The sequence below is a fragment of the Chaetodon auriga genome, chromosome 7 (assembly GCF_051107435.1).
Source record: "Chaetodon auriga isolate fChaAug3 chromosome 7, fChaAug3.hap1, whole genome shotgun sequence".
Classification (NCBI taxonomy): Eukaryota; Metazoa; Chordata; class Actinopteri; order Chaetodontiformes; family Chaetodontidae; genus Chaetodon; species Chaetodon auriga.
In genome coordinates, this window is record NC_135080.1 from 14395820 (window position 1) to 14411564 (window position 15745).

Genomic DNA, 15745 nt, shown 5'->3' on the forward strand with positions numbered 1-15745 from the left:
TCTCTGACACGCCAGTAAACCAGCAGCAACTAAAAATGGCCTCTCTCTGAGGAAAGCCTGCGTGACTCCAGTCTGACCCCGCTGCCTCCTCTCTCCTCCTTCGCTGCTGCAAAGAACGCAGGATTTAAGACGGCGAGGAGGCAAACTAATTCACTCCAGCTGGAGGCAATGACAGCATGTCTGTGTGCGCTTTCAAGCTCTATTTCATTCACTCACGGCCTACACGCGTGCATGAACATGCTCACAAACATCGAATGACCGTTTCTCTGACATACTGTATAGATACGCGTATGTTTCACATACAAACACAGGCAGAGGACCTACATAAAGCCACCTGGAGAGCAGGTTGCCATTTCATCAGTGCCCATAATTCCCTCTATTCTCTTGAAAGGTTGAGGTTACAAAAGCACCATCAATGGTGAGGAAAGATGATAAGAAAGAAGGAATATCTGAGAAGATGAGCAGCAGGTGTCAAATAGCAGGGCCATGTCACACCTCTTGGATGAGTGTCAGGGTCGTGTGTGTGAGGTCACGGTGGTTCAGACAATCCTATATTTGTCAATCAGAAACATAATTGTCAGTTTCCTGAGCTTAGGATGTATTCGTGCTTGGTTTGAACTCGAATTCTCAGTTACGCCGTGTTGTAATTTTTCTCAAATAATTATGGTAACGAGCCGAACGCTTTGCAGCAGCCTCCTCCTGTTTATGTGTCTGTTTGGCTCGGGGTGAGAAGGGGAGCTGGAGTGTGTAATGTCACAAACACGGTGCATCCGCGGCTGCACGTACATAGCACTTGACCTCCAACTTCCTCGCCACTCATTTTCCTGTGTGTGTGCAGGGGAGAAAGCTTATGATTATAGGTTGTGAAGTAACGCAGTGCTGACGGAGGAGGTAAACGTGCACGCTGACTGAGCTGCCCTCAAGAGAGGGGGAGGATGTGGCAGCGATGAACCGCAAAGACAGAGAGAGCGAGGACGCGCTGGTCAACTAAATGTCCCCGATTAAAATAGATACTCTACCAGATGGAGAGATGAGATAGAGAGAAGAGGAAAGAAAGAGGCGATAACAATTCATGAGAAAATTCCTGCAGGATAAGATGGAGAGGCTTAGAAAGAGAGCGGATAAGAGGAACTGAGGAAGACGAGTCACAAGCATCTCACGCACACACAGCACACGCAGGCACATACTGCGCAGCGCTGGGAAACAAGGCTCAATACATTGGTGATATGAAGGCAGACACTCGTGCACAGACATCGCCACTGAGCGTAACTCTTGTTTAATCCTCGTGGGGATTTGACTAAAATATAGTCCATTAATCATCATCTATTTATCTGAGTTACGCCTCACTTATCCCACATATTCCACTTTATACACATACAGGCTCTATTACAGGCTTCTTCCAGTCATTGTACGGTTTGAGGGCTGTTGGGGCTGTTTTTCTTTATCTGAACTGAGGATCAAAAGACAGAAGGTGTCAGATCCTGTATGCATTCTGAAGTCCTCTGAGACAAGCCCGTTATTTTTGGCCTCATAAATAAACTTGACTTGGCTTGACTGGACTTGTGTTGAATGAGAAAACAGCTTCAATGTCAGGGTACTTCTGAGAGGTGTGTGTGTGTGTGTGTGTGTGTGTGTGTGTGTGTGTGTGTGTGTGTGGGACAGGTGAGACGGGGGGTTATTTGGATGTGTGTGTGTCTCTCTGTCTCTGCGGGGCTTTGGCCTTCATCGTGAAGCTGTCCCAGTAGGCGGGGTCTTCCTCAGTCAGAGGTGAGGCCGAGGCGATGAGGTCGCTGAACGACAGCAGCGTGAATGTGGTGGGAGGAGGAAGAGAAGGACGAAGAGGCTGAGAGGAAGAGAGAAGAAGAGGGTCTTCAATAAGCGCCGCAAAAACAGAGCTCTGTTTCGGTCTCTAGCAGCTCCTGAGGGAAACGTCTCTGTCCACCAGCGAGGCTCTCACTGTGTCTGTGTGCTGTTTGGTGCTGAGCAGGTGATTTGTCTCTGATCTCCAGTGCTACAGGTGCATTCCAGGATGTGTCAGTGCACCGTGACATCACTGCTTGGTAAGATTACAGGTGAGACAGACAGGTGCAAACACTTAAGTTACTTAAGCTACTCTTTACCTGCCCTTTGAACTACCCTTTAATCCTCCATCCTGAGATACTACTCACTACTTACTGCAGAGTCCGGTTTGTCTGCTGGTCCGAGTGCGACAGCAACATGGTGGTCAGCGTCCAGCAAGCTCTCCTGCAGAAACACACACACACAGACACAAGTAAACACACACAAACATATAGCCTGAATATCATACTAAAAAAAAAAATCACTTTCACACAGAATATACTTACAAATACCATATAAAACAGCAAATAACAAACGACAAATAATGCACCTGTGCATCCTTATCAGAATGTATCTATTTGTGTGTAATCTACTGAATACATGCATGTGAGTCTCTCATGCATGTTTGCATGATTTCAGAGAGCGAGCGAAGGTTCAGTCAGATAACCACTGCGTCCTCCATCCCAATGTCAGAGCCTGTTTTGAAGACATAAACCCATTCTGCAGCATAAATGATTAATACATGTGGCAAAATCAGATTCACATCCACTTTTTTTAACCTTGTTTATGTCAGCTGCTGTTTTGAATGTGTCTTATTATGTCCCTCAGCGTCTGTCTCGACAGGCTGCAGTGGGGGGCACCACCAGGGGTCAGCAGGATGTAATGAGTGTCATAGCTGCTCTCTGATGGAGCCAATCAGCACGCGGTGAGGCTGAGGACACACGGTCAACAGCTCTGCCCCTCATCTTAACTCTGAGCGTCCATAAGACAAATGTGAGAAATCGATCAGGTGGAGTTCATCTGACCTCCTCGGGCCACTGCAATCATTCACTGATCACAAATAATGATGTGTGTCGCTGTCCTTAAGGACAAACAGGGAGGCAAGTGGCTTCATTGAGGTGTGTTTTTGCAATCTGTACATTACGAAGCACATGTCTTTGTGTAATATCATCTTATTATCTATTGTACTGAATCTATCCTTGTGTTATTGTGAATGCTATGTTTTGCTTTTATGGGAAGCAGGCAGTTTATATTGTTGTTCAGAGGTGAGAACAAATTCAAGGACTCGTGTGCTTTGTCATGACCAATCATACTTAACCCTTCAGTTTTCTCTCCATTCCTCTTTGCTTCGCTTATTCCTCCAAGAACGTTCACCTCTTCGTCCTCTCTACCCAAACAGCCTCATTCTGTGTGCTGCTGTTACTCCACTTTGCCCGACAATCTTTATTTAAAAAGAGGACACGTGCATTACCTTCTACCTGCGACACACATAAGCGAGCTGTTACTCTCTGGTGTGAAAACACAGACACTAAAACAGCATTAAGCCTCCACGACCCTGAGAGACAGGAGACGCCAGGCTTTTCAAACCGGTGGTAACCTTTTAGCAGTCACTTGTTAATCCCTCTGCCGCTGGGCATGGAGGTGGGGGGGGGGGGGGGAGAGGGAAAACACAGGGGAGGCAAAAGAACGGAGCAGGTACAGCAAATGACGGAAGAAGGTGAAGAGAGGGAAGTGCAGGGGATGTTGGAGAAAAGATCAAAAGGAGAGGACGAGAAATAAAGGTGAGGAGGGAAGACAAGAAGAGGAGGGGAGCTGAATCCAGGAGATGAAATGGGAAACCGGAGGGGAGCGAGAGGAGCGATGGCCGCAGATGATTCTCCTGCTCTGACACTGCTCTCATCTAGTCATCGTTCCAGGAGTGTTGGAGGGCCACTTGAGAGCCCCCCTATGGCAATCCCCTGTGTGTATTTCTCTGTAAGCCCACGTGTGATTCACTTTGCAGATGCTTTCAAGAGGGCAGCCACTGGGGAAAGGAGCACCGAGGACCCCACAGCAGAGCTGCCGAGTCCTTTGAACCGCCGCTTTTAAGCTCATTGATTTCCTCCAGGCTGAGCCAAACTGGTTCTGCACGTCACCATTAGAAAACACATGCCACAAGACCATCTAAGAAGACGTAGTCAAGCGGTATTTATCAAACTATTCGATAAAAAAAATGTCTTGGATCAAGTTGTGCTTTTACAGGAGGTCGCACGCAGGATCATCTCCCCGCTGGGTGCAGTGACTTCCTGGACGCTTCGCCGACCAACCAGCCGAGACCCAGACCAGATTTCACAAAATTAGATATAACGTGTAGAGGTTGGCCGATTAATTGGTTTGATCTCGAGTGCGCAGCGAGTGTTGAATGAAGTCATCCTATATGACAAGCAGAGAGCCGCCTTCCTGGAGAGAATGCTAACAAGCTCTGTTTCCTACATAATTATATCAGGCTGGAGTGACTGACTGTGAGGGAAAATAACGGCTAAAAAAAAATAAATGAATCACCAAGATTTTCATGATTAGTTTGATGTTTAGCTCCACATTAATGTTTTTTTCTGGTGTTTATTACTATAACAATTATCGAGTTTCTAATTAAGTCGAAGACTGTTCATTTCTGAGTGTCAAAAAAGAAGAGAGAGAGAGTGTGTGTGTGTGTGTGTGTGTGTGTGTGTGAGAGAGAGATGTCAGTCGATTAATTGGCTGGCTGATTTTTCCTGCTCCAAACTGCCTTTTTTATCTCGACCTTTAAAAATCGGTTGACCTCTAAAAAGGTGTTAATTAGTGAGCTTTGAGGTGCTGGAAGGTGGATTCTGCTATCGAGTCAAGAGCCAAGCTGTTTCCCCTTGTTTCCTGTCTTTATGCTAAGCTAAGCTAAGCTAACTGTCTCTTTGCTGTTGCTTCATAAGAAAGAAAGTGAATAAGAACATTTTTCCTCAAAATGTTGAACTATTCCTTTAAGTTGTGCTCAACACAACATCTGGCATGGCACGCAGCTCCTCTCCACCAACATAAAAATAGTAAGAAGGATCCAAATCTGGTGCAAAGACCGTGAGAGTCTTTGACATTAGTGGAACAGGCAATTGATCGCTGGTGGAAAACACTGCAGCGACCTTTTGGAGATAGGAGCTGCAAGTAAACTGCACGTCACTGTCACTGATCTCTTTGGCATGTTTTAATCTAATCCTTTTTTTAAATCTGGAAAATAAACCAGTCTTGAATCTGTTACGCACACGGAAGACAACATCTAGCTTTTAAGAAACAAAAAGGTGTTTCGTCTTACTCTTCACACCTCTCTTCAAACAGACTCACTTCAAACATCCAGTCCTCTTCTTCCTCCTCATCTAGATGCATCTTGGTGTGGCGCAGTGCCCGGCCTTGTGTGAGCGGTTCAGAGGACAGGTGAAACTCCACCCTCTGCAGGTTGAAGCCCAGACCTGTGCCAATGGCTTTGATGAAGCTCTCCTTCAGGGCCTTGGTGGGAGGGGAGGAAACACAGTGGAAGCATTACTAGTTACGTATAGAAAAATGAGCACAGGAACATAAGGGAAAAAAGGACATCTGAGTGTCTGACAAAGCTGAGAAGGACAGTCTGTGCATGCTTCTTTGTGTGTGTGTGTGTGTGTGTGTGTGTGTGTGTGTGTGTGTGGTGTTTTGGCTCAGTGGCACAATAACTTAAAACCACAACAGATGGGAATCTATGCACACATGTATAACAGCGTGTTTACAAAAGAGCGACTTTGTGCGTGTGTGAATGTGTGTGTTCAGCCAAAACCAACCCTGCTCGGCAGCCAATGAGCCACAATTACAGCATTACAAGGCTAATCGCTATGGCAACCATCGTTCGAACTCTGCCATTAGTCAACAGTGTGGTGATGATATCAGAGCTTGACGTCTCTGTGCCACCCTCTCAATCTCACCACATCTTTACTTAACACTACCGTCGCTGTCCATCTGTGTGTGTGTGTGTGTGTGTGTGTGCGAGAAAGAAAAAAAAAGAACAAAAACTGAGAAAGGGACAAGAAAGGAAGGGCTGTTGTGTATCTGTGTGGATGGAAAGCAGAGACAGAGAAGGACCGAACGTGAGAAAAAGAGAAAAACTGAGAAAAATGAGAGTTGAGGAGAGAAACACATGGATGTGCAAAATGTGTCTTAAAGGACATCAGCAGTGTCATTTTCTCCCCGTGTTTCATTCTCACATGCACGCACGAATAAAAAAAACAGTGCCCGTGGGGCCCAGCAGCGATGCAATGTGACGACAGGGTAGTTTGGTTGCCATGGTTACCCAGTGGCGGTAGAACGCGGCGAGCTGCCGGTGCTCCGAGCCGGCTGATTGGATGACGCTCCACTCGTGCGCTGTAAACTGACGAGTCATGATGCGGAAAAACTCCGGCACAGAGCTGCTACCTGGAGGGAGAGGCGGGGGGGAGGGAGGAGAGGGGTGAGGGCCAAAGAAGGGGAGGGAGGGGTGGAGGGAGACACGAGGGGGAAGCAGAAGGATGTGAGGGGACGACGGAGGAAGGCGTCAAATGCAAGACAGAGACAGAAACAAGTACACCGAAGATGATCAGACATAACTCCAAACACCACAGATTTGAATGTGACACACACACACACACAAACACACACACACACACACACACACAGGAATCGAAACACACCGAGCAGCCTTGACATAGACATACACAAGGCAAGAGTGACCCCTTGTGGTCGAGTTGGAGAATACATAAGCAATACCCTTGGTGCCTTGTGCTTGGGACTGATTATACTGACAGATTTGGCTGTTCTGGATTAATTATCATGAGTGTGAGATGGTGGAAATGGACAGATGACACTGACACAGACAGCAGCGTCATGATTAATTCAAGCACGTTACATTTTTCTTTTTGTGGCTTGAATATAGGAAAGACAAATCAGCAAACAGGCAGTTGAAGTAAAAATTGTTGTAAAAATTAGCCTTTTTTAACCTCTTCTACTCCACCCCTATTTTTTAAGCAAAATGCCTAAAATAACATGCCCAAATTAAGTCAGAAACTGTTGGTCCTGTTCTCCATTTTCTTCACACAGCTGACCTTACTCCCATATTGCATTTCATGTTGCCACTACTGCATTTTTATCACTTCACTGCTAACCCCAAAACTTACCTGGCATGGTCGTCTTCATTATATCCACTCCAACTTGGAGCCCCTGCTCTGCAGCGAGCACAGCATAGTCCCCCTGGTGGGACAGGTTGAAACTCCAGGCTGGGGGTTCAGGGTCTGAACCTGAACTGACCTGGACGCACACAGCAAGGCAGTGATCAAATAGTGGATATTTTCAATCATTTTAAGGGCTACTGAGAGGTGAATTAAAAGACTTTATCACTGTCTTTTGACAATCAGTCCTGAACCACTGGACAAGATGGCACAAACACATGCTGTGCATTCAGACACTGCACTGTAGTTAGTGTAGTGCAGTATCAGGAAAACAGAAGAGACAGCAACATACAATGAATGAATATGTCACTGATAAGGTTTATGGAAACACTCTGGATAAAGGTTCATGGTACGAACCTTCAGTGGTGCTGCCAGGTAAGGTTTCCCTCTGGGGGATCGCTCCAGTCTGATCTCTGACCAGGGGATCCCCATCCTCTCACACACGAACCTCCTCAGCAACAACCTGCCAGCCTGGTGGGGTAACACAGAGACAGACAGTAAGGAAATTACACGTATATATAGAATGGAAAAATAGCTAAGCTGTAACAGACTCACCATGGCTGACTTGGCATCCTGGGCAAACACAAACTGTCCGATCCTGTCTTTCTCCTCCCGCTGAATGCAGCGAGCAGCAAACAGCCAGTCAGACCTGCTCGGTGTCCACGAGCCACAGCGGAAAGCCCAGCGGACAGAGCCCATGTCCTCGCCTCTGTCCCGTCACTTGTTAGCGAGCTAACGTTAGCATGGCGTGTTAGCATGTACGGTTTGACCGACAACAGAAGTCCGGAAAATTCACATCTCAGTCGCTCGGATTTTCACAGTGACGCGGCGCAGCACCGGTGAAGTGAAGCCTGCTAATAAAACTACTGCACAAAACTTTTATCCTGTGTTTACATTTTAGGTTTCACGGCGCTGCACATGCCCGGAAGAGCCCGGCGAGATTCAATGTTGTCATAAGTGGGCGCGGTGGAGGATTGACCAATAAGAACGACGGAAACGGTGCGCTACTAACGATACCTTCAGGTGCTCTCTTGAATATTGTAAATACCCCAATCCGCCGTAGGGTTTCAATAAATACGACAGTTGTTTCACTTTCAGAGACGTGAGAAATTAGAAACAACTCGCCGAGGCCTGCTGACGGTAAAAATGATGTGTCTTAGCTTCTATAACCGAAAATAAAACACTTCTTAGGCAAGCTACATCGTTAATTACATGTCTTCTTTCTGGATCGGAATAGCAAAAGCTGCGACGTGCTTATGAAAAAAGAGAAAACCAAATGGTTTTGTTCTAAAAACGTCAAATATTCTGCACATATTATTTTTTTTTATCCCACTGGCACCAATAAAGCCGCAATTACAAATTTAACCTCTGTATCCTCATTTTCCGAGCTTCTATTTAAAGCAGCATCAAAATTGTACCTCTGGTGTTGTTTTGATTGCGGTACATTTGCGTGCGTAAAGGTGAGCGCTATTCACAATATATTACACATAATGTTTTATTGGAGGTGGTGGTAATACAGGCAACACACGATACCACGTTGCATTTCTGATCGCGATGATGAAATTTTGTTGCACTCGTCTGGATAGAAAAATTCTATCTCGTAGGGTACCAGTCCTGGGAAAAACGTTACTATAAGTACAAATACTCGATAGATCAGGAGGGCATAACCTAGAATTTTGTCTACATGTAGGATGACAGAAGAAACGTATGTAAACATCTGAACAGACATGTGTATATTTTTACTTATTTTATTTAGTATTGCTTGTAGTAGCCAAACATGGGAGGTGATAACAGTCGAACGACAGGTTAATGGTTAATATGTCGCAGAGAAAACTGAAACATCAGCAGTGTTTCACTGGTTACAGCTGTAAGCATATTCAACCTGTTTACTTTCAACCTCAAAATCTGCATTTCTTTATGCAGATAGGTGTTTTAGCGAATGAGAAATTCCTTGCTCAAAGTGTAACATAATGGAATATCTTTAAAGATGATTCCCCTACTACGATCCATTAAAACACTTAATGGCGTTTTCACTTCACATGGCAAGTAATACTTAACGTGAGGGCATTTTCTATCCAAAAGAAACAGACTAATTATTAAAATTTATTGCACTTAATATTTCTGTAATATTCTATACTTAATTTGCTTTATATCGCAATTCTGTTACCATATTGTAAATCTCTCTTTCTGTCAGTACCACATGTGATACTGACAGAAAAATTTGCCTCGACACGTGCACAAGTGTTTTGCAAGGCAAATTGCATGTGTGTCCTCAAAGAAATATCCTTCGAATTTTGGGTTCTATAATAAACTGACCCAACTTGACACACTCAGTATATTCCAATAACATGAACACCTCTACCTACAGGAAGACTGCAGAGCCCTGTCAGCCTGTGATGCTTCTCTACCTGTGTAACCTCACCTGGCACCATCCAGCCCAGGAGCTAAAGGTGGAAAATGCTGCAAGTCTTGTCATGATATGTCTGTGTGGCTGTAGCCACATCAGATCAGGGCCACGTTGAGACAAAAAGTGAGCCCTCCACTCAAACTTGGATAAAAGGAAGCTTTTGATGATTTACTCCTTCTGCCAAGCATCTGTGACCTCTGCAACGACACACACTTCTTTCTGCTCGATATTTCCACAACCTCAAGTCTCACATGTCCTTAACACAAAGCCACCATCTAGTATAACAGCTGAGATCAGTCTCTAAACTTCACAGGGACTGCTGGAGCCACTGAGGGAATCCTCCCTGATGAAAACTACTGCGCTTTTGAAGGAGAGCTACTCTGGACTAACCTTTACAACAAACATCCAACCTTCTCTCCATCTGAGGACCGAGTCCCACCTTTACTCTGACCCTTGATCTGTCTCTCTTTGTACCCATTTCCATTGTCCCTCTCTTCTCATACCTTCCATACATACACCTCTCTCCCCCTTTTGTCTTACTGCTTATATTCCCCCAGTTGTCTCTCCTTGTGTCTGTTTCTCTCTCTCGCTGTTTCTGGGGTGTCTGTCCCCTCCTTGCTGCCAAGCTGGATTTCCTGCAGATGAAGCAACTGAAGAGGAAGAGGAAGAGCAACTACAGTGTGAGAGAAACACAGACTCTCATCAGGGAGATCCACAAGAGGAGGGACGTCTTGTTTTCCAGACAGCAGGTGTAAATTTACTCTTCATCTTCATACATAAACTAAGAGAATTGGACATCTATGGTAAAAGCTAATAATGCATAGTATAATAATATGTCCCAAAATAGTACCAGCATGTCATGCATCCAACAAATGACAAATAACCAGAAGTGCAGTGCAAGGTCATTCTTTATGCATATGCAGTATTGGCTGTAGTGCCACTGATGCACGTTACACCCGCTCCTCATTCATACATTTAGCAAACTCTCCCGTCCTATCCATTTAACTGCTTCCTCTAAGTCTTTTGTAAAATTCTTTTTTTCCCCCTCAGATGTATAATAACAGATTTGTCTTAGGTTTGGCTTCAATACAATTAATTGACATGCTCACCCAAAAGGAGAGGCACAACTAACAAAATAAGCACATTATGATTCAAAAAGAGTAATCCTAGAGTAATCAGTCTGCTGGGTCAATGTATTGGCTGATATTAGTAGAGACATTCGTATCAGTATGTTGTATACTGTAAAATATGTTGAAAATAATTTAGAATCACTCTCTCCATTATCCCCATCGTCCACCAGAGAGCACTGACAGTTTACTTTTCAACTGCAAGACACACATCTCAACACAATTCACAATTCTTAAAAGAATAACAAAAATCAAAGGAACCTTGTCTTTTTTTTTTTGGTTATTTGTTTATGGAAAAAAATGTTATCAACTGATGTATCCTTGTTAGTTTTTTAAAACTCTGCATGATCATTATTGGGATTGGCCTCAAAAACTATCCTCTGGCTATAGACCAGGTGTTGTGTTTTATGGAAAACTGGCATTCCCATTATTCTGACAGGGACATGCAAGTACATCTTCACTCACAACAACACTGATGTGGTGAGTGAGGCAATGTTAGAATAAAACAAGCGATGTTAGAATAAAACGATCTAACTGTTGCTCTTCTTCTCCTTGTGTGAACAGAATACAGCCATTAATGAGCTGAAGAGACAGGCATGGGAGGAAGTGGCACGAGGTGTCAACTCACTGGGGGAGGGAGAGTTTCGCACTGCTGCTGAGGTGAGTTTATTTCTAAGCTCAAATTATATTTTTTATATTTTTACACGCTACCTCTACACATTTTCCCCGATTTTCTTCCTGATCTCCTGCACAGGTGAAGCGTCGTTATCTGGACTGGCGTGCACTGATGAAGAGAAAACAGCTCCAGGCTGAGTTCTCTCTCTCCTCCTCCTCATCCTCGTCTGTGGCCCTGAAGACAGAGTATGATCAGTCCTCCCCGGAGCACGAGGCAGCTTCTCTGGGATCTGGGTGTGACCAGCTGCTCGACCTCTCGGGCCTTCCAAAGGACAGTCACTGCAACTGGCCGGAGCTGGCGGCTCTGGGTGAGCCGAGCGGGCAGGCCATGATGGCGCCGCCGGGTGTAAAGATGGAGGATGACATCAGTGAATACAGAGTGAGAAACAGAAGTTCGTCGTCTCTATCTTGGTGCCAAAGTAGTGACACAATAACAGAACAAGACAGAAGCTTTGCTCTTACACCACAGCTTCCTTCTATAGATTAGATACTCTGATTAAACCATAGTCTATTAATTTAATTTGCATATAAATGAGGACAAAATGATTTCCTCAAATGCCTTCATGCTTTTTGATACAGAGCTCATATTAACACTGTTCATGTTATGAGAAGACAAGTAGCCTATCTTGACATGCAAGTGTTTGCTAAAGTGTTAATTAGCTCCATTAACGTCCTGATCAGCAGAGGTAGCCATGTTTAACATATCACCGTGATTATGCTGACACATTATGTAGCTCAAGCGGCTCTTGTTAATCCAACCTTTTGATTGGGCTCATGTAGGTTCACAAGGCAGAGGTGAAATTAAATTATGGATGTCTTAATTAATTGGCATTTAATATAAATTTGATATTTTAATGTTACTTTTTTCTGATCGCATTAAGCTCAGATCAAATCACGATCTGTTCACACTGTGGTAGATGTCCGTTTATTACAAATTTCCACAATAATTCCCCAATCTAATCTCCCACCCATCAGTGTTGTTAAACTGTGTCCATTTGATTAAAATTCATCATTTTATCAGCCGGATGATCTGCAGCAGGAATGGGGAAGGAGTTGTAAAATGATTAAGAAAACAAACCTCCAGAAGGGCCAATTTGAGATATACCACCTTAAAATGACTTAAAAACCATAAGATGCTTCAAAAACACTGGATCCTGTATTTCCCAAAATGCAACTTGATTACATCTTTGGTCATCCTTCATCTGGCTTATTTTCTCAGAGATCCCTCATCATCCACAGTATATAGCTGTTTTCAAGTAGCACCTCTAATGACGAGGAAACCAAACTTCACCTATAAAATCTGTGACGTGCCCCTTTAACGATGTCGCTCTCTCCCCTCTAGCTGGATGGCGATGGCGATGTGGGAGATGGAGAGGTAGATGACGATGATATTCCCTCTCTCCTCAGCGACATTGAGTCACACGGTGAGGCGCACATCGATGATGTTTACTCCCATGACGATTTGGGCACACTCAGCTCCTCCAAGGCTCCGACCTCCACCTTCACTAGAGACCTGCCACTCGCCGGAGGCCTGATGGGGATGCAAGCCCATGCTTTGGGTGGACTAACCAATCATGAAAACATGGGAGCCGGGTTTCTGGTTGCTGTTGAGAAACAGCGGCTGGAGCTGGAAAAACAGCGCCTGGCTGTGGAAACTGAACGCCTGGCGGTGGAGAAAGATCGGCTGGTGGTGGAGAAGGACCGGCTGCGTCAGATGGAAGTGGAGCGCGAAAGACTGCAGCTGGACAGAGAGAGGTTACAGGTGGAGCGAGAGAGGCTGAGGCTTCTGCTCCTCCGCCAGTCGGAGCCTGTTGACTCCTCCTTTAACCTGCCACCACAACAAGGCCCGCCCTCGTCCTCCACGTCCTCTCTATCGTCCAGTCACGATGGACAGAGGGACAGAGAGAAGGAAAGTAAAGGCTGGATGTCAGCGGTGAATCTGGAGGCAGAGAGGCTGAAACTAGAGAAGGAGAGACTGCAGCTGGAGAAAGAGAGACTGCAGTTCTTCAAATTTGAAGCTGGCAGACTGCAGATCGAGAGAGAGCGCCTCCAAGTGGAGAAAGAGAGAATGCAGCTGCACAAAGATCATCAGGGCCACTGAGAAAAAGTCTCATAAAAGAGAGAGAAAGAAGACAGTTGAAAGTGATAAATACATTGGTTTTTCACCAGCTCACACTGTTACAGCGGCTTCCTTATCAAGCTTCCCACACGTGTCCCCCAGGAAGGTGTGAGGCACTTTAATCACTGGAATGTGGCATATTTATGACCATCATGATAAAGCAGCGCCTCATGATGTCTTCATAAAATGGGCGACAGGACAGGAAAGATGCCGTGATCATAAAATCTAGGATTTGTTTGGCACACGCAGCTGGTTAGCCACGAACACACGTGATTTATAAAATGCAACAAGTTGGAACAGCTGTTCAGTGCCCCATCCAAATACACTAATGCACAAGGTGTGCAGTGTAAAACATGAAATACTGGAGAATCAGTGCAACACATCCTTACTCGTGTAGAAATATGGAAAGAAAGAAGGGAATTGCGATGTCTTTTTGTGCATTTTTACACCAAATCAGAGCCAAAAAATCTACTGCATGGGTGTTTACTGATATAATTTAACTTCCAACAATCAAAAAACAAAAGCACACAACTGTACAGAAATATTTTTATGTTGTCTAAGTTTTGCTGTTGTCTAAGAACTTACTGTTGAGTTTAAATGGTAATGCCTGTAACTTTTTGAATAATTTGAACTGATATTTCACCTGTTAGACAGTTTTAGACATTTTGACTTGTCATAGCAGGAAAAGCACACGTGTTACTTAAAACCCAGTAAGACAGCGTGACAGTGAGCCAGCATGCAGAATACCAGCACCCTGAAACTGAAGCAGCTGCATGGAATCAGACATCATTTTATTATTCACACCAGTGATTTTCCTGCTCTGACAAGTTAAAAAGTCTGGAAAAAAAAGGTGACATATCAGTTTAAAATTGGTGGACGGATGTACAAAGGCACACGCATGATAATGTGGAAGATATTTCGTGACATGGGAAAGTGTTTTCTGTGAAATAAGGCGTATTAAGATTTGATGATTTTGTCATTAAGATCTGTGGATTTGGTAAAGAGCCTGAACAACATGTTTTGTTCCGCTTATGTTTTTATTCTGTTATGTTAGGAATGGACTGTGAAGTACAGCAAAATCAAACATAATCAAACATATTGTACATTGTATATATTCTTTCTGCTTTCTTACTCTGTCCCCTTGCCTTGATGGTAATACGTTTGTAAATAAAGTTTGTTGAGGAAAAGAAATGTGACTTCCAGACAAATTTTGTAATGATCACAGTTGAATAAAATCTATGTTACAACAGCAGCTTCTCTGGTTCTCTCGTGCCTTTGTGTTGCCTTTGAAGAATGCTGGTAAAAGAGAATAAGATGATTCATTTTTTTTGCGGTCTCCTCTGTATTGATGCTCGTCAGGAAGCCCATCAGGGGTTCCCTCGATCAATGCAGGCTAATAAAAAGAGACGGGCATAAAAAACATCACTTTGAGAGCACAACACTGCATTTCTAAAGACCCAATTTTTGAGGATTTGAGTAAAGCTGATGTAACCCAGTGACACTTGTGCCGTTTTTTTTTCCTCCATTTTTTATTTAAATTGTTTATCGGAGGCATGAAAGCGTGGACAGCTCTTTCTGCACAAACTATTAACTTTACAGAGACAATAAAGCTGGCAAGTTTGAGATGACAGTGAAACATCAAAATCCATCAGTTAGATGTTTGTTTTGTATTATTATCGGACAAAGTTTATGTCTGAATTTTTCAATGTTTGAATGCTTTGACTGGAACATGTCCTGTCTCACCTCCAACCCAGATTTAGAAGGTGTACAACTAAAACTATGTGAGGAAAATAAATAAATGTATAAATATTGTAGAATAATTATAGTTAAAGAATAAATATCAATAAATGATCATTTGTTCGGGGTCTAGAACACCGCACTGTTTATCTAGGGTGCTGAAGTGCACAGAAACAAACATGAGAGGAAAGCAGAAAATTTGATTGAATCTCAGAGTGTGTCTGGGGGCTGTGAAGGGGATCGAGTGATATTTGAAGATATGAAACTGCGAACTTGTAAGTGCCTGAAGACGTTTGACCCAGAGATATTGAATTTCTGAACAATCTTCACAAAAGAGGCAAATAAGGCATCTGTGAACATGACTTAAGTTAACAGACTCCAAGATGGCTCCGAGCCTTGATTAAAGCATCAGTCAAAGATGTCAGGAATGCCTACTTCTTTACAAAGGCAGCGAGTGTGGAGAATTTAGAGATCTCCAAGGACTGTCTGAATTGTTTCCATAAGAATATATGGTGATAGGCTCTGAAAATGGCAGATTAGAGTACTATAAGAAGAATAATGAGGCTTCTCACTAGAGTCTCCCTCTAGCACTATAGTCAGTCAGGAACAGCTG

The 15745-nt window shown here is 44.0% G+C and overlaps 2 protein-coding genes across 2 annotated transcripts; one reads left to right on the top strand and one right to left on the bottom strand.

Annotated features, from left to right (window-relative positions):
• Positions 1–1255: 1255 nt before the first annotated feature.
• Positions 1256–8022, bottom strand: aasdhppt (aminoadipate-semialdehyde dehydrogenase-phosphopantetheinyl transferase). The gene is made up of 7 exons (XM_076734512.1): positions 7623–8022; positions 7425–7538; positions 7017–7146; positions 6158–6279; positions 5185–5346; positions 2176–2244; positions 1256–1843 (listed from the first exon to the last, which is right to left on the bottom strand). The coding sequence occupies exons 1-7, from the start codon at positions 7764–7766 to the stop codon at positions 1676–1678; spliced, it is 909 nt and encodes a 302-aa protein (XP_076590627.1). The 5' UTR covers positions 7767–8022; the 3' UTR covers positions 1256–1675.
• A 459-nt stretch (positions 8023–8481) lies between these two features.
• Positions 8482–14647, top strand: msantd4 (Myb/SANT-like DNA-binding domain containing 4 with coiled-coils). The gene is made up of 6 exons (XM_076734372.1): positions 8482–8527; positions 9436–9517; positions 9788–10223; positions 11166–11261; positions 11356–11655; positions 12619–14647. The coding sequence occupies exons 3-6, from the start codon at positions 10116–10118 to the stop codon at positions 13375–13377; spliced, it is 1263 nt and encodes a 420-aa protein (XP_076590487.1). The 5' UTR covers positions 8482–8527; positions 9436–9517; positions 9788–10115; the 3' UTR covers positions 13378–14647.
• Positions 14648–15745: the final 1098 nt, after the last annotated feature.

Bases quoted from the DNA above. Each gene is read 5' to 3' on its own strand.
- msantd4 (XM_076734372.1), top strand. From the start codon at position 10,116: ATGAAGCAACTGAAGAGGAAGAGGAAGAGCAACTACAGTGTGAGAGAA. The intron at 10,224-11,165 runs GTGTAAATTTAC...TTGTGTGAACAG, and splicing joins TCTTGTTTTCCAGACAGCAG to AATACAGCCATTAATGAGCT. The intron at 11,656-12,618 runs GTGAGAAACAGA...TCTCCCCTCTAG, and splicing joins ATGACATCAGTGAATACAGA to CTGGATGGCGATGGCGATGT.
- aasdhppt (XM_076734512.1), bottom strand. From the start codon at position 7,766: ATGGGCTCTGTCCGCTGGGCTTTCCGCTGTGGCTCGTGGACACCGAGC. The intron at 5,347-6,157 runs GTAACCATGGCA...CCTCCCACCAAG, and splicing joins CCGCGTTCTACCGCCACTGG to GCCCTGAAGGAGAGCTTCAT. The intron at 1,844-2,175 runs GTAAGTAGTGAG...TCTTCCTCTCAG, and splicing joins CAGACAAACCGGACTCTGCA to CCTCTTCGTCCTTCTCTTCC.